A 15,775-nucleotide genomic window follows, 5' to 3' on the forward strand; every position below is an offset into this window, starting at 1 on the left:
GATACTCTCTCATGGGCTTCTCACCCTCCTCTTCCTCACTCTGACATGGTTCACAAAGTGTGATGAGCCCATCCTTGCAACCCAGAAGAGCCAGATTACATTGTCACCCTCATTGCTGGGCCCACCATCCTTGCACACGCCACAAATGGTACCAGCACCCAGACCAAAACCTGCATCTCCTCGCCTGGTGCATCACTTGTGCTTGGCTTAGGGCCAGCTGAAAATGTTCTGACATCCTCCAGCTGGAAAATGCCATTTAATCAAAACAGGAGCTTGCCAAGGTATCGCTTGCAGCCAGAAATTGCAAGAAACCTTTGGAGGATAAAAGTGAATTTTAAGTAAAAGGGAAGAAGGTCAAGGTGTTTCAGCTTGTTCTCATCAGAGTGGATGGTTTTTGGGGGTGGATTACCCTGCTTTGGCTGAAGATCATCATCATCATGCACTTTTCAGCTGTGAAAGTGCAATCCTGAGCAAAACTCTTGATTTTTTTTGCTGTTGTTTTTTGGTTTTTTTTTTCTGAAATTCATTCAAATTCAGAAAGAAAAGGTGTGAATCAAAATTGACGCTGAACGCTGGTGAAAACGGATTCCAGTGAGGGTGAAAACGGATTCCAATGAGAGTAAAAACGAATGTGATTAATTTTCACCACCTCCAAAGTGGGGTTTGGGATGGGCTGGTCTCCCACGCCGCTCACCACGAGGGCAGTGCTCCCCCAGCATCACAGGCTCCATGTGTGCCCCTTCTGAGGGCCATTTCCTTCCTCACAGGAATGGGATTTTGTATTTATTGCTTTAATTCCCTTGATGACCCACGTCTGAACGTGGTCTGCTGGCTGCTGAAACAGATCCAGGTGAGATCCAACACTTGGTGCCTCTCTCAGCACTAGCACCGAGTCCTTTGCTCCTGGGATGAAAAGCAGTTTGTAACCAATATGTGGTGCGTTGGATCCGTTTCCCTCCACAGAAGCTGCGAGGAATAAGCCATGATAGAATGGATTTTGGCTATGACCACAGGAATGCAGGAATTACCAGGACCAGACCAGACCAGAAGCCAGTCTGCCCCAGCTTTCCATCTCCAAACACTTCAGAGACAGCTGAGAACTTCACAGGGATCATTCATGCAGCAACGCACCCGCAGGGAAAACTGATTTGTGCCTCACTTCATCATTTATAAACCTGATTAAAGCAAATATTTTAACTTAACTAATGCAACTGAGAGCATTCTAGCACTCATGGCATTATTAATTCTTTAAGCCACTTTATCTGTAAAACAAACCATTCCGTGTCACACAGGCTTGTGAACACAGGGTTGATCTTTCCTTCAAGCTGCACCAGGAGACACCAGACAGTAGTCTGTGCTCTCATTACTGAGGTATGTCAGTTGTTTTTTTTACTGCAAGCAGCACTGTTTGTCCAGGGTTAGGACATCATGGATTTATCTGCATAAAAATATTAGAGGACAGGGTGGTCCTTTCAGCAATGTGCCAAAGATATTCAAAGCATTTGAAAGTCTGTACTCTGAGTTCTTCTAAAAGGTAGCAGAAATGGTGGAAGTGAGTTTCTGGAGCAGCACAGAAAAGCCAGCAGGATCTCAGACCCTCAGCAGGAGTTATGGTGATGCCAAAGAACAGATATAATGGTATTTAAAACCTGTAATAAAGCTGTAAAAATGTAAATGAGCTTCAAGTGAAAATCACAAATCCACCCTTTTCTTAGTCTCGTGGAATGAAGTTTTCAGGGTGAGGAAAAGCCATGGGGATGGAGACACTTAAAAAAAAGTAATAAAGGTAAAGACTAAAAAGACACCACAGTGTCTCCAGGGAAGATGAAGTCTTCTGCTCTGTCAGAAATGTTTTTCAGACACATCTCATGAGTGCAAGACTGGATTTTCACCTGGCAGATCACCAGTTGACCACACTTTGACCCTACCACTAATCATCAAAGCAACCATTAACTAGCAAAAAGACTCCTCACAGGATTTATAGATTTCTAGTGGATATTTGAAAGACTTCATCATGACTCATTTGAGAGCCATGTGAACTGTTACGGCGAGCCAGCAGAAATAATTACCATCATAAAGGCTTTATATCAGGGTTGAGCCTGTACGAAGTAGATGCAGGATTGAGGGAAGGGTTTACACAGGTGGCTACATCAGAAAAGGGGTTGCTTGGCAGGACAGGTGATCTGCAGTGAGATAAAGGTGAGGAGGAAACCACGGGCAATGCAATAACCATTCACAGAATCACAGCACCATCCTGGTTGGAAAGGACCTTGAAGAACATCAAGTCCAACCATAACCTGAATCCACCAACCATAACCTAATCTACCCATTCAGTGCTTAAATCATGTCCCTGAGTACCACATCTATATTTCTATTAAACACTTCCAGGGATGGTGACTCCACCACCTCCCTGGGCAGCCTGTTCCTGTGTCCAGTGTGTTCACTACCCTGTCACACGTGAGGAAATACTTGCAAGTGCCCAGATGCCTGCTCAACACTTCCAAAAGAAGATTCATTAACATTTATGAGAAAAAAAGAAAAGCAAATGCAATGAGTCACTCAACTCCATCTTACTTTCAAAAGCAGTGGCTACAAGAACAGGGGTAGTTTATATATTTGGCAGTAAAATGATGGAAGGCAATCATACCAAAGCTTGGCAAGGAGCAGCTGTGTTGGCCAGGATGGGATTTGGTCATATGGAGCTGAAAGAACACATGATGACATTTTTTGAGGTGAAATGTTATTTTCCATCCCAATAAACAGATACAAAGGGTGGCAATCAATCAAAGGTGCAAACAAGTCAGACACATTCCTCAGCATGTGACAACGACCTGGTATGAAAGGAAGCTGAATCCCCAGTAAGGGCTGAGACATGCCAGAGCTTCACCACCCACCATGGAGCAGCTGGAGCACTACAGGGGACATCACACAGAGCAAAAAGGGTACAAAAACATGTCTGGACTTACCCAGAGCCAAGGGTATCACACAATATGCTATGATACAGACTCATATGAGGCAATGTCTCATTTCATGCTCTGCCCTCTCACCTTCCTGGTGATGCCAACAGGGAACAACTCCAGTTTCACCTGCTGGGATTGCTGAGGTATCTCAGCTCTTCAACCATGCTCTGAAGCCTGGTATTTCCCTGCAGTGTAAGTTGATAAAAACAAAATAATCAGAGAATATTTGGGTTGGAAGTAACCTCTGGAGATGGTCTAGTCCAACCCTGTACTTAAAGCAGGAGCAGCTACAGCAGCTCAGGACTGTGTTCAGTTGTGTTTTGAGTATCTCCAAGGGTGAACACTCAAGTTAGGGTGTTTTTTAATGAAAAAAAACCCCAAATGTTGTAAGTATTTCCTCCATCCTCTGTGTCTTAAAGTAAAGGACATGGACCTGTTGAAGCGAGTCCAGAGGAGGCCACAAAGATGATGGGAGAGCTGGAGCAGCTCTGCTCTGGAGACAGGCGGGGAGAGTTGGGGTGTTCAGCCTGGAGAAGAGAAGGCTCCAGGGAGACCTCAGAGTACCTTCCAGTACTGAAGAAGCTACAGGAAAGCTGGGGAGGGACTTTTTACATGGGCATGTAGTCCCTCTACACCGCGAGGGACCCTGGGAGATGTTGTCAGCCTTCCTGGAGGAACCCAGGATGTGGCCAGGGCACACGTGGACACAGGCATCCCCGGACCAGGTGTAACCCTACAGTCCAGGTAATAAATCACCAACATTACAGATCTGACATTATACCATGCTAAATAATGCAGAACTATGTTTGAGAAGCAGGCAGTAATTATAACTGAAGCATAGAAACCATCTAGGGAAGAAGTGTTATCTTTACAGATAAAATCAGTAATAAATGCTACTGCATTCATAAATAAAAATCAGTCTGGAAACAAACCCTGAGTGGTGTCAGGGAAAGTTCACAGCAATCGACAGCTTCATGGCTCCTTCTTGCTCTGTGTGCCTTTGCTCAGAGGCTTTAAAGGCTTTAGAAAGCTCTCCCTTTACTCAGGCTTGGTTTCAATTGGAAATATCAAGCAAGACAAACAAGTAAACAAAAAGCCTTTGGGGTCTGGGAAATGAGAGTCTAAACCTGTCCCAGCTTTTATCAGGTTTTACACAGCAGCTCTCAGGGTGTATCAGCCATGGCCCCTGTCAAAGGTTTGGAGGGAACTCTGTGAAATACACTGAGGAAAGGAGAGGGAGAATAGGTTGGCTTGGGGTGGGAAAATGAGTGATGCTGTGAAGAATTGCCTGAAATGATGTGATTTTCAACCTTGTCTTCCAACTTGCTTGCACATGTTTTGGGGTCCTGTGTCCATCGTGTTTCCCAGCCTGGCCGGTACCTGTTGAACATCCACATCTCCCGATGATGCCCGGGTAGGTTTGCAGACACAAGGTCCAGCTCCATGAACCCCAGCGTGGCACAGCTGGGACGCACGGGCTCAAAGACCACCAGGATCCTTCTGGGAAATATAAATGCAGGAGAATCTGGCTGTGAGTTTCCTCCCAGCTGGACGACACCCAAAATACCTCCCTCCTACCCTCCCTCGGCCTTGCTCAGACAGCATCGCTTCGCTGGTCATTCTGCTCCAAGCCCATCAGCTGGTTTGGTTTCCAAAGGCCTTGCATGGTTTTGCTTTCTGATGTGGTGCTGATACCAGCTGCCACACTCGTTTTTCCACGGTCAGTAAGTCATCCTAAACATTCCTCAGTGCCCATTAAACTAATGGGGCTGACCTCACGAGCGCGGGGCTTGTAGCGATGAAAGGCAATTATAAAATAAAGAATTGTTTTAAATAGGTTTCTGATTCAGGGTAACTGGCCCAGGAGACAGCCCTGGGCAGGGCTGAGGGGTATGAATACAGCTTGCCAGTCTCTGCTGGGGAACCTGGGCTGGAAAGGCCAGGCAATGCTTTTTCCTCTAAAAAAATCCCCCAAACCTCTTGAACTTCATATTTCTTCCTTCTCTCACAGCTCAAATCCCAGCCAGAGCTCAGCTGGGACCAGTGGGACTTTGGCCAAGAAAGGGCAGGATTTTCCCCAAAGGCCCCAGTCCTCCAGCTCCACATTTATCTTCAGCAGAGGTCAGTCGGATACCCTTGTGCTGGATTCCTGCTGGGAAACATCATGAAGATCTGGAGTATTTGATTGTTGATCTTTTTTGAAAGCTGAGCATTTTTTTTTCTTTTTTTGGCTGTTTGATGATTTTATTATTTGCATTCTTAGTCTATAAAGCTGGTTCTCCCACCAATGGCAGCATCCTCTGCCAGTTCCCATCAATGCTGGGTATGGTTAAAGAGGCCTCAACTAACACGTATCTCCCAAGGGTCTCCCTGGAATGACAATTATGGGTTTGCAAACACAAGGCTGACAGATTTTTCTAGGCCCACCTCTCCAAAATGTCACAGCCACAATAAAACATCTAAATAATAAAACTCTAAAAATTCTTAAATTTTCAAATCCCAAGCTCTGAAGCAAGTGTTGATCCAGCATTGCAAACCCCAGATGCTCAATTGCACCAGACCCCCTGAAGCAAGAAGTCTGGCTTTCTAATCATGTGGATACCTGAAGATCTCTTCTCTCTCTTTCTGGTTTCTAAAGCCCTTGCTTCAGTATTTTTCTTGGCATCCAGATGGGCTAGATATCTGTAGGACAGTGTTGCAGTGTTGACTCTGGTCCTGCAATGCTTCTGGTACCACAACATGATGAAGAGCTGAGCACAGCAAGAATGAGGTATGGAAGAATAGTGGGGGGTTGATCTTCATCTGGTGTAAACAAAATTATTACAAATTACACCATCTGAAGATCCAAATATCTTAAAGGTCTTGAGAGCAATCCTGAGATGAGTGGGATTCATCTCACCAGAGTTTTAGGGGTCTACAAAGTGGATATGTCTACCTGACCCATCAGTCTTGGTACTCTGGAGAGCCAAGGGAAAGAAATGGGCAATTTCAGGGTGCAAATGATTCTCCTCATTTCAGACATCTTTTTCTATCTTCTTTCCAGAACTGGACTGATTATAATCAGCAACACACATCTCATTCTCAACCACATTGGTTCCCTCTCCAAAATATCAGTGGAATCACAGCAAGGAGACGCTGAGCAGTTGGCAGAGATCAGCAACCATCTCTCCTCATTTCTGTCTTCTAGGAAGCAGATTCTGGGTTGTTAGTGGTGCTCTGCTCTTCAGCAGACTCATTAATACCTGAACTAACTCATCTCCAAAGGGAAACAGGGAAAAGAGGGGGAGAAAAAAGGCAGCAGGCACTTAACTGCTCTCAAGCTACTCCCTTGTGCCAAGACCACTCCATCTCCAGTATTGTTTACACTGAAATAAAAGCTGAACAGTGTCAGATCTTAAAATAACTTGCTGTTTGTGGAGCAGGAAAACCAGGGTCAGGGAAGTTTGGAACAAATTTAAAGAGGCAGGGTGACTAAGGCATGAACAAGGACTCAGGTATGGTGGCATTCACATGCACCAGAAGTTCAACCATGAGACTGCTTGGGGTTGCTGGGTCTGTCCACGTGGTAGAGAAGGATGGGTGGGTCTGACCCAAATGCCCTCAAGATATGCAACCAGTGGGTCCAGGGGTGATTTATGGTGTTTTAGAGGAAGGAGCTCCATGACACTTAGGACAGAAAGTACTGATGGGAGCATTGAGGAAAAGGTTACACCCATATGGGTGGTAGGATGTTGGGTGAGAAGAAAGGGCTCAAGGCTCAAGGGCTCCACATTGCCATCCCAAAGCAGGCCACCTTCAAGCCCCAAATGGGGCAGGGGACATTAGATCTTTGGGCAGGTTAATGAGACATAGGAAGGCAGGATACATGGAAAAAACCCAGCCAGATCTGCCCTATCCACTCTATAGGTCAAGCTCAACCCAACTGCAACCTTGATCATTGGTTGTCATAGAGTGTTGTACTGTCTGCTGGGGGACAGATTGGCCTCCAAGCGAGCTGATATCCAACAGCCACCCATGCTAGATCTTAAAGATCAAGTGAAGTCCAATCATCTTGTGTGGACAGAAGCTGAAGAGTCAAGTCCTGGCCCAGTTTGAGGGCACAAGGCTCTGCAAGGGGCTGCCTGCTCAGCTGCCCTCAGGTGGCAGCGCTGCCTGTAGATGACAAAACAGTGCATCAGGGCCTGGGTTCTTCCAAGGACACAAGGACACCCACGTATCCATTCCTCAGCCCCTGCCACGCTTCCCAGCATGGTACAAGGCTTGCAACTCACCCAGGGTGTGAGCAGGGAAGGAAGGAGGCGTGTGGCCAGCACAAAGTAAGGAAGTACCTGGAGTTTCCCCTCTGCTTCAGCTCTGCCTGGTCATGGGAGAAGAGGCAGCAGCAGCAAAGTGGGGGCTGCTCTGGGTCAGTTATCTTGCCTGGGCTCCCCAGTGCCCTGCTCCTGCATGCAGGGATGGTGAACACCAGTGATTCAGGGGTGTTTGAGGGAGGTGGCTGGTATATGGCACATAAATGTATGTTTTTATTCTAGCCTTGCTACCTGCAGCTTCTTCACTGAGTTTGTAGGAGACTCCTGTCCTCTCAACAAGTCTTTAGGGTTTGCTTTGTGCTGTTTTTTCTCCAGCCCACCTTGAGGTCTCTTTGCTTAGCAAACACCCATGCAAACCTGGGCACAAGGAACAAACTGGGGTGAGCAGCCTGGTGCTGGGACCAACAGATATTTTGGGGACAAGTGAGGAGGGAGCAAGAGCAGCCATATGGGCTCATAGCCCAGCCTTGCAGGCAGTCTGTGTGACCAGGCAGCAGGCTGGGGAGCAACCATATTCAAAGGCTTGGGTTGGAAGGCACCTTAAAGATTACCTAGTTCCAAATCCCCTTCCATGGGCAGGGACACCTCTCACTAGACCAGGTTGCTCCAAGCCCCATCCAACATGGCCTTGAACACTTCCAGGGATGGGGCAGCCTCAGCTCTTCTGGGCAACCTGACCCTCACAGGAAAGAATTTCTTCCTAATATCTCATCTAAATCTACTCTCAAGTGAGTACTTAAGCAATACATTTGTACTCATGGGCTGGAAGGAGGTAACCAGTGGAGGGTCTTGGAGAGCATCAAGCCAAAGAGAACCACAGTGGAGATTGTGTAGGTGGGATGTAGGGGATCTCATTGACGTTGAGTGGGAAGTCATTGATGTCTGGGGTCTGATGTGGCAATTTCTGCTGGAGTGAGCATGGCTGAGGTGCAGGAGCAAGGAGAGACACTCAGCTCTCCATTAAAGATTAATCTTCAGCCCTGACATGCTTTTGGCAAGATGGCAAAAGCCTCAGGATTGCTAGGGATTGATCCCGTCGCGATGCAAAATTCCAGCACTGAGCCATGAAGGTGGAGCAAGGAGTAAGCCAGAGCCTGGGACTGCCCTGGTGCAGTCCCTTGAGAGAAGGCAGATAAATAAATAAAAGACATGAAGTCTTAGTGAGAAAATAAAGATGACATGCCCCAGCTGGGTGGGAGAGGTTATTGCTGCCAGACACAACCCATGGGGGCAGCAGCCCAGCACCATCCTTTTCCCATGCCCTGCTCACCCTCTCTGAGAGATAGGGGCCTTTAGCTTCTTCACCCTCAAATATTCCCTTCCCTGTTTCCATGGCTGGGTTAAATCTCTAGCACATGGACACCAATGCAGTACATTCATAAGTTCTTAAACTCCCTCTGATGTTTCTTCAGCACCCACAAATCCAAACCCCTGAACGCCTGCCCCACATAGGAGGTGGAAGAGGAGCCACAGGAACATGCTGGGTATAACACAGTAAATTGGGACTGACTTAATCATAGAATCATAGAATGGTTTGGGTTGGAAGGGACCTTAAAGATCATCTAGTTCTAATTCCCTGCCATGGGCTGGGTCTCCCACTAGACCTTCCACTAGACATGGTTGCTCCAAAACCCATACAACCTGGCCCTGATCCCTTTCAGGGATGGGGCAGCCAGAGCTCCACTGGGCAACCTGGGCCAGTGTCTCACCACCCTCACAGGAAAGAATTTCTTCTTAATACCTCGTCTAAATCTCCCCTCTTCCAGTTTGAAACGACTCCCTGTCATCCTATCAATACGTGCCCTTGTAAAAAGTGCCCCTCCAGCTTTCTTGTAATAAAGGTATCAACCTCTCTGAAATAACTGACCTGTGCATTTGACCCCTGCAAGGGGACACACACACTGCGAGGACTCCTAAAGAATTGTCAAGAAGTGAAAAAGAAATTAAATTTACTCCGATGTAGGTGTTCCTCTGAGTTGTATCAGGAATGGGACTGGGCGGGGTTTTGGCCAAAGCATCAGCTCCAGAAAGGGTTAATGGCACATGAGATATGTTTAGTGGGATTTAGTGTTTTTTTTTAAACTCCAACAAACGAAGCACGTGAGAAAATCCAGTTCCTAGCTGAGCCCTGGCTGCCTGCCCACTAGGGCAGGGAAAATGCAGATGGTTCAACGTACCCACCCGCCTGCATTTCTCCCACAGCCCTTGGCTCAGGGTTCCCAGCAGGTTCCCCAAAGTGTATTTCAGCCATCTGAGGTAGCAACAGTGCAGCCTGCAGGGTAGGAGAAGTGCTGAACCAGATCTACTTTCCTTGAGCATCGCCAGCTTCCTTGGACCCACGGAGGAGCCGGGATCCTGCCGGGCTCCGTGTGTTCAAAAATAGTAATTACCTCTCAAAGTAACTAGGTGTTAAGAGAAACACAAAGCTCCGCCACAGTCTGGATAAACACCTTTAGAGTCAACTTCATTTCCCTTCACCCAGCAGATGTAATCACACTGCTCTGCAATTATTCTCAGGTTGAGCTGGGGAATGAAGCCACCGCGGTGGCTTTTGTGGAGCAGCTGCTTCTGGTTGGAGCCAGGGCAGCCAGTGGCATCCCCCCTTCCACTGACATTTAGATCCCTGAGGCTGAAAGGAGCTTCCTTTCCTTGAACCAGATGTGTAACACAGCTGGCCAGCAGCTAAACCAGCAGCTAACCCTAGCGTGATGTTAAACCACCCTAGACTCCAGCCTGTTTCTTAATCCTTTGAGTCCCCCCGTCTAGACAGGACATGAAGGACTAATGTGAAAACCAAGTGACAGAAAATTTACACTCTCCCATTGAGCTCCAAACGGAAAGTAGCATCAAAGGGTATAAATTCCTTTAATTTATTTTTTTTTTTGCCTTTTGGGAGCTCGGGCAGCACTGTGCTGGTGCAGAGGGTCTGCAGCTGGTTTGCATCACCGTGTGCAGCCACTTTTGGGCTGTTCATTTGCTCACTAAATCATGCTAAAAAAGCAACAGAAACCTTTCCCTTCCCTTGTGGAGAGCTGGTGAAACAGGCTTTGAATCAAACTGCCCCAACAGCCAACAAGTTTTTCCCCCACCACTGGTGGGTTAAAAGCAAACCTGTGACTGGTGGCTGGGGCTCAGCTGATGTGGAGCACCCCTCCAAGCAGGAGGTAATTCAATATGTGATGGCACCTGTAGTAAACTCCTCTGCAGGTGATGGAGGGTTTCCCTGGCCAGGATGCAAATATAACCCAGCTGGGAAGAGCCCAGTTTTGGGGCTGGATTCAGCAAGGCTTTTAGGTCAGCCTAAAACAGTCCTGCACCCAGGAATGAGAACAACCAGAAAAATGTGCACAGCAGCTTCCCTGGCAGTTTCTGACCTCATTCCACCTCACTGCCTGTCTGTTGGGAGAGGGAGGTTTAGTTAATGAATTGCTACAATTAGCATGGAGCTATTCCTGCCTATGATGGTTATGTTTTCCTCCCCTTTTTGGTGCATCCAATTACTGACTTGTTCACTATCCAAAGCCAAGATTACAACAAGGCACAGAGAGGCTGAAGGAAGGGGTAAAGGGCTGGGAAAGAAATGAAAGAGGCCCCAGATTTCTACCTAGGAACTGGCTTATTCTTATGCAAACCCCTCATTGGATCCCACCCATCAACCCATGGCTTCAAGAAGGTGATGAAGAGGGAGCCTGGGAGTTACTGCTGTGACTGGTTTATTTCTCCCTCCACCTGATCCATCAGGAAGGACGGGTTATGGGCTTATGTATCCTAAAATGGACAAGACTCCCAATACCCATCACACTGCAATGACCCTGCCACCTCTCTGCCCAGCCTCGGGCTTTGGGTCCTTCAAACAGACATTATCTACTTTGGGAAATCAATGATTTATTCACCATTACTTAGCAGTGACAGTGAAGGAAAGGTGAGTGTGGGATCACTGCTTTGGCGAGCACCAAAGCGAAGCACCAGCTCTGAATAATTCATACTCCCTCTTTTCTGCAGCATCTGGACACATCTGCTGCATTTGCCATTGCAGGCTTTTTCTCAGTTGACTCAGAAAATCATTCTTTGGCAGCCGGGTAGTGTTTCAAGCGGGTACTTTCCCTACAGCATTAACGAGTTGTGATTTTGTTACAAATAGGGATTTTTGTTCCTCTTTTGCTGACGTCACTCTTTGATCCTGCAGGGAATAGTGCTCAGATCTCAGCAGCCTGAGGAGCCCTGTGTGTCCTTTGGGATAGATGCACTTGCAAGCGGGAGATTGTTTTTCCTTTTGCTGCCCAGATTTATCTTTCACTGAAGTCCAGTATCGACCCTGCTGCCACTGGGCTGAAAGCTCATTTTACTAACTGGGAAGAAAAGCAGTTCCCCCAGCCCAACGTAGGCAAAATGGAAAATCCTGCAACAAAACAGCTCTGAAAAAAGAAAAAAAAAGGGGGGCCTAAAAGGTTTTGTTGAAGCTCGAGGGCTGTGCTGCTGACATTGGAATGGGATGTCATTTATTTAGCCTGACCTTTCCCTGCCAGCTCGGGCTGGCTGCTCTATCAAGGGTCCTTGTACACCCATTGCCAAGGTGACGTCCCGGTTCATGCGTCAGTAGGTGAAGATCTCATCTGTGCTGCCCTGGTGCTTTGTTTGCTGTCCTGCCTGACGAGCCCTTGGCAGGGTTTCAGCTCCTGTGGATGGCAGCTGCTCCGTGAGGGACCAAGACTGATTCAAGCTGGATGTTGTTATGGGGAGTTTTGCGAAGGCAGAGCATGGGATTGGGGTCCCTTGGATGAGACTGGACCACGGATGAGATAAAGCAAAGATGCCCAGAGGTGCTACCAGGTCACACAGCATGACACAGGTCTAATGGGACTGTCAGAAGACCACAGCTCTACCCTCCCATGCTCATCCCAACCCATCCCATCTCACCTGGGATTTGTGTGAGCTCCCATTGGTGAAGGGGAAGTGAAGGCAGCTCACTGGTGCTCACCACAGCTTGCCTAAGCACAGCAGGGATGGGACAGTGGAGCATGACTGGTGGAACAAGTCCTGCTGCTGCACAAAACCACCCAGCATTTTCCTCTCCCCTCCCAGTGCTTTCCCAGCAGATCCCAGGAGGAGAAAGGAATGCAGATGGGGAGGATGCATCTGCCCTTCACAGGAGATCCTGTTGGTGGTGGGGACAGTGGAGTGGGACATAGTCCCACTAAAGCTTCTCCCCCACCCAATCAAGGGACTGAAAGCTCTGATTTTCACTACTGGTTCCCATGACTCTCAAGAGGACTTTGGTGATGGATGAAGACAAAAGCTTCAGCTAAAAAAGTCCCCAAACCCCACCAACTTCCTATAAGAGACCTAAAAGTCTACATCTGTGCTGGGGGAAGTGAATTAGGTGGCTTGCAGGGCGAGGCCTGCCCTGCTTCAGATGTCAAAGGTTGGAAAGCTTCATAGAGGTTTCCCATGTGTCCATCCATTTCCCACTCTAGCCCTCCCAGCCTTGTGGTGGGCTGCAACCCCCTCCCACAGGTCTGATCTGAAAGAGGACAGGACAGGAGATGCTCTTGGCCATGGACATGGCTCTCATGGTACCTGTGTTCTCCTCAGACTGGTTGAAGCCACAGATCTGGCAGATGCTGCGAACCCATTTGTTCATGTCGTCCTCAGTCTCAGCCACCAGGTAGAAGGTCCTGTCACTGGTCTTGATGTCAAAGATGTAGCTGTCTTGCAGCTCCTTCTTGTTGAAGGTCAGGCCTGCATCCACTTGCTCACAGAAATTGAGGTTGATCACACGCAAAGGTTTCTTGGAGTGGTCGTTTTTGTAGTACTCCAGAACATCAGGGTCACCACTCATCCGACCACTGCGCAGGACGAACCAGCGTTTCTTCCATGCCTGAAACCAAGGAGAAAGCAAGCATGAACCCCACTGCTCAAGTCATGAGGGCCAAGAAGCACAGAGTGACACAGATGGACACAATACCTCTCCACACCGGGATGCTCTGGGACGCTGCTCAGGACATCCCTGCAAGAGGTGCATGGACTTGACTCGGTTCTTCAGCTCAATACTCAAATCCCACTGGTTCTCCAGGAGAATTAAATACCAAAACGTCTTTGTAGCTTAAGAATACCCCACAAAGAGCCAGTCTTCAGGCTCAGAGCAACCTTACTCCTACACCTTACAGTCCAGCTGCACTCCTGGGACCTAAATACCCTTCACACCTTGATGCAAGATGATCTATGTGGTGGTATTACCAACATTCCTAGTGCCAGAACACCTTCCTGTAGCTCAGAGGAGCTCAGGTGCTTTGGACACCCCACTCTGGGTATCCTGCCCTTCAGAGAAACCCCTAAGAGCATCACAGTGGGCATTTGCAGATATCTAGCACACCAATCCCATCTCTGTTTAAATGCCAGGATAGAAAGGCTAATAAAACCAACGGGGAACTGAGTTGTTTTTTTAAATATCAGGAATAATGCCAGGAAGACCCGTGGAGAATCCAAGATTCATTTGTTTTTCAGCATCTTCTGCTCCCTGGTATGTAGGAAACTCCAAAGCAAAGGAAAAGGTTATCATCGATTCTTCTGAGCACAGCTGACAGTGGCCCCTGGCCAAACCACCCGGGGAACAGACTCAGGGGGTTGTGGTATTTGAAGCAAACTGGCAAAATTAAATGTCAGCCATCAGCTCTGGCACTGGGAGCTGTGGCCCCTCTGCTCTCCCCACCCCAGTGGCAGCTGGGAGCCCACAGGAGGGCGAAGAGCCACAAGGATAAAACGTGCTAAATGCTGAGACTTGTATTACACAGAGAAACATGCTGGTGTAGCTCCCCATCCCATGGGCTGGAGGTGTCTTTTGTTTTGGGGGGTTGGGCCTGCATAAGCATCCTGACACCTGCAGGAGGGATGCATGGGTTGAGGGACCACCCTGAGCTGCTCCCCATTGCAGAACCCATAGCTGCCTTGCAGAGGGCTCAGCTCCTGTGGCGTGTGGAAGGGAAGGACTATATCCCAGCACAATCCTTAAAACATCTGAGCTTGCTCAAGGATGCCTTTGAAGGTAGTGAAGGTTCAAGAGGTGTAAGAACAACATGGGCTGGATACAGCCCACATGGATGAGTGGGGTGATCTGGGTTATTACCAGAACACCTGCATGACCCGACGAAGACCTTGGTTTGCACCAAAGGGTGCCAAGGGAGGGGATGTGATACCCACCCTCCTGCTCTGGCTGTGGACACTTTTTTTTTTTATTTTAAATGAGATTGACCCTATTTATTTATTTATTTATTTTTAATTTAAAACTTTTGGGGTTCATATGATTATGAGAGGTTGGGTCATGAGGAAGCACATGATGTCTCTAAGAAGGAAGAACCAACAGCCACAAACATCTTTAGTAATCCAAGAGAGGCAGCAAGGCAAGCAGTGTGCTGGGACCTCCAGGATGCTCCCCAGGATGCGACCACAACCCCGTGAGGCTTTGCATAATGGTGATGGGTACAAGCTAGATCTCAGCCATCCAACTGCACCAGGAACCCACACATTTGGAGATTTTAGTGGCTAAAATAAGGGTAAGAAACCCCTGCAGTGTTTTCTCTGAAAACTCTGATTCACACTGTACTTCTCAAAGGCTTAAAAATAGCTTTTGTTGGTGTCTTTGAGGTTTGTAACCAAATTAGTTTTGCACTAATTCTCAAACTGGCTCCTGGTGCCAGGAAAGCAACTTCAGTGCAATCTTCCAAATGCAGTGGAGCAGCAAATTGCTTAGCAAGAGGACGTGCAAGGCTGGCAGATTTTGGTTTCAGCCAGGAGATGCTCACCCACTTCTCATCAAAAAGGCTCCTTTTAGATTAAAAAAAAAGGAAAAAGATGCACATAGTGGAGCTGCATCCATCAGGGAGGGAAAAAACCAATTTCACCAGGCAGCAGCAATAATTTTCTAGTTCATCTCCTCAAAATGGATCACCCAAAGCACTGGGAAACAAACTCATGAACAGTTTTTCTGGCTCTAGGTAGAAAATGTCCCATTAGCTTCTTCCTATTAGCACTGAGCCCTTTCTCTGCAGCAACTTGACAGGACATGGGCACACATCAGTGAGGGGGGCTGAAAGAAAGTTGTGCAACCACATGAGCTACCAACTGAATGAAGACACATCCAACACTAGTTCTTGCTGCGTGGCTTGTTGCTTTCCAACTCTTCAGAGTCAAGTCTTGCAGTATCCCTTCATGGCTGAGAAGTTCCTTTAAAAAAATGACAAAGTACAGAAACTGGACTCCAGAATTTAGAGCTTTCATGGAAAAAAAATAGGAGGAAGTGCTGCAAGCAAGGCCAACAATGCTACCACAGCTTCCTTTTTTATCACCAGTGCGAGAGCCACAACTTCTTTAGTTGTCTCTTGTCTGTCTGGTAGCAATGGAAAGCCCCACAGTCATTACTTGGCAGAGAAAACAGTATAACACACACAGCCTGGTGGTATTGGGTAAGTCCTAACATAAACTGGGTGCAAAAGAACTGCCCTTGCCAGG

At 47.7% G+C, this 15,775-nt stretch overlaps 1 protein-coding gene across 3 annotated transcripts in view; it reads right to left on the reverse strand.

Annotated features, from left to right (window-relative positions):
* Window positions 1–15,775, reverse strand: part of GAB2 (GRB2 associated binding protein 2) — a 102,444-nt gene that overhangs the window by 31,264 nt on the left and 55,405 nt on the right. For all 3 annotated transcript variants that reach the window (XR_007888377.1, XM_051608039.1, XM_051608038.1), the window contains exon 2: window positions 12,848–13,148. Coding sequence is in view for 2 of the 3 variants with exons in the window: in XM_051608038.1 (XP_051463998.1) it covers window positions 12,848–13,148 (301 nt within the window). In the remaining variant the exon portion in view is untranslated. The remainder of the gene's footprint in view (window positions 1–12,847; window positions 13,149–15,775) is intronic.

This window comes from Apus apus, chromosome 1, assembly GCF_020740795.1.
Source record: "Apus apus isolate bApuApu2 chromosome 1, bApuApu2.pri.cur, whole genome shotgun sequence".
Taxonomy (NCBI): domain Eukaryota; kingdom Metazoa; phylum Chordata; class Aves; order Apodiformes; family Apodidae; genus Apus; species Apus apus.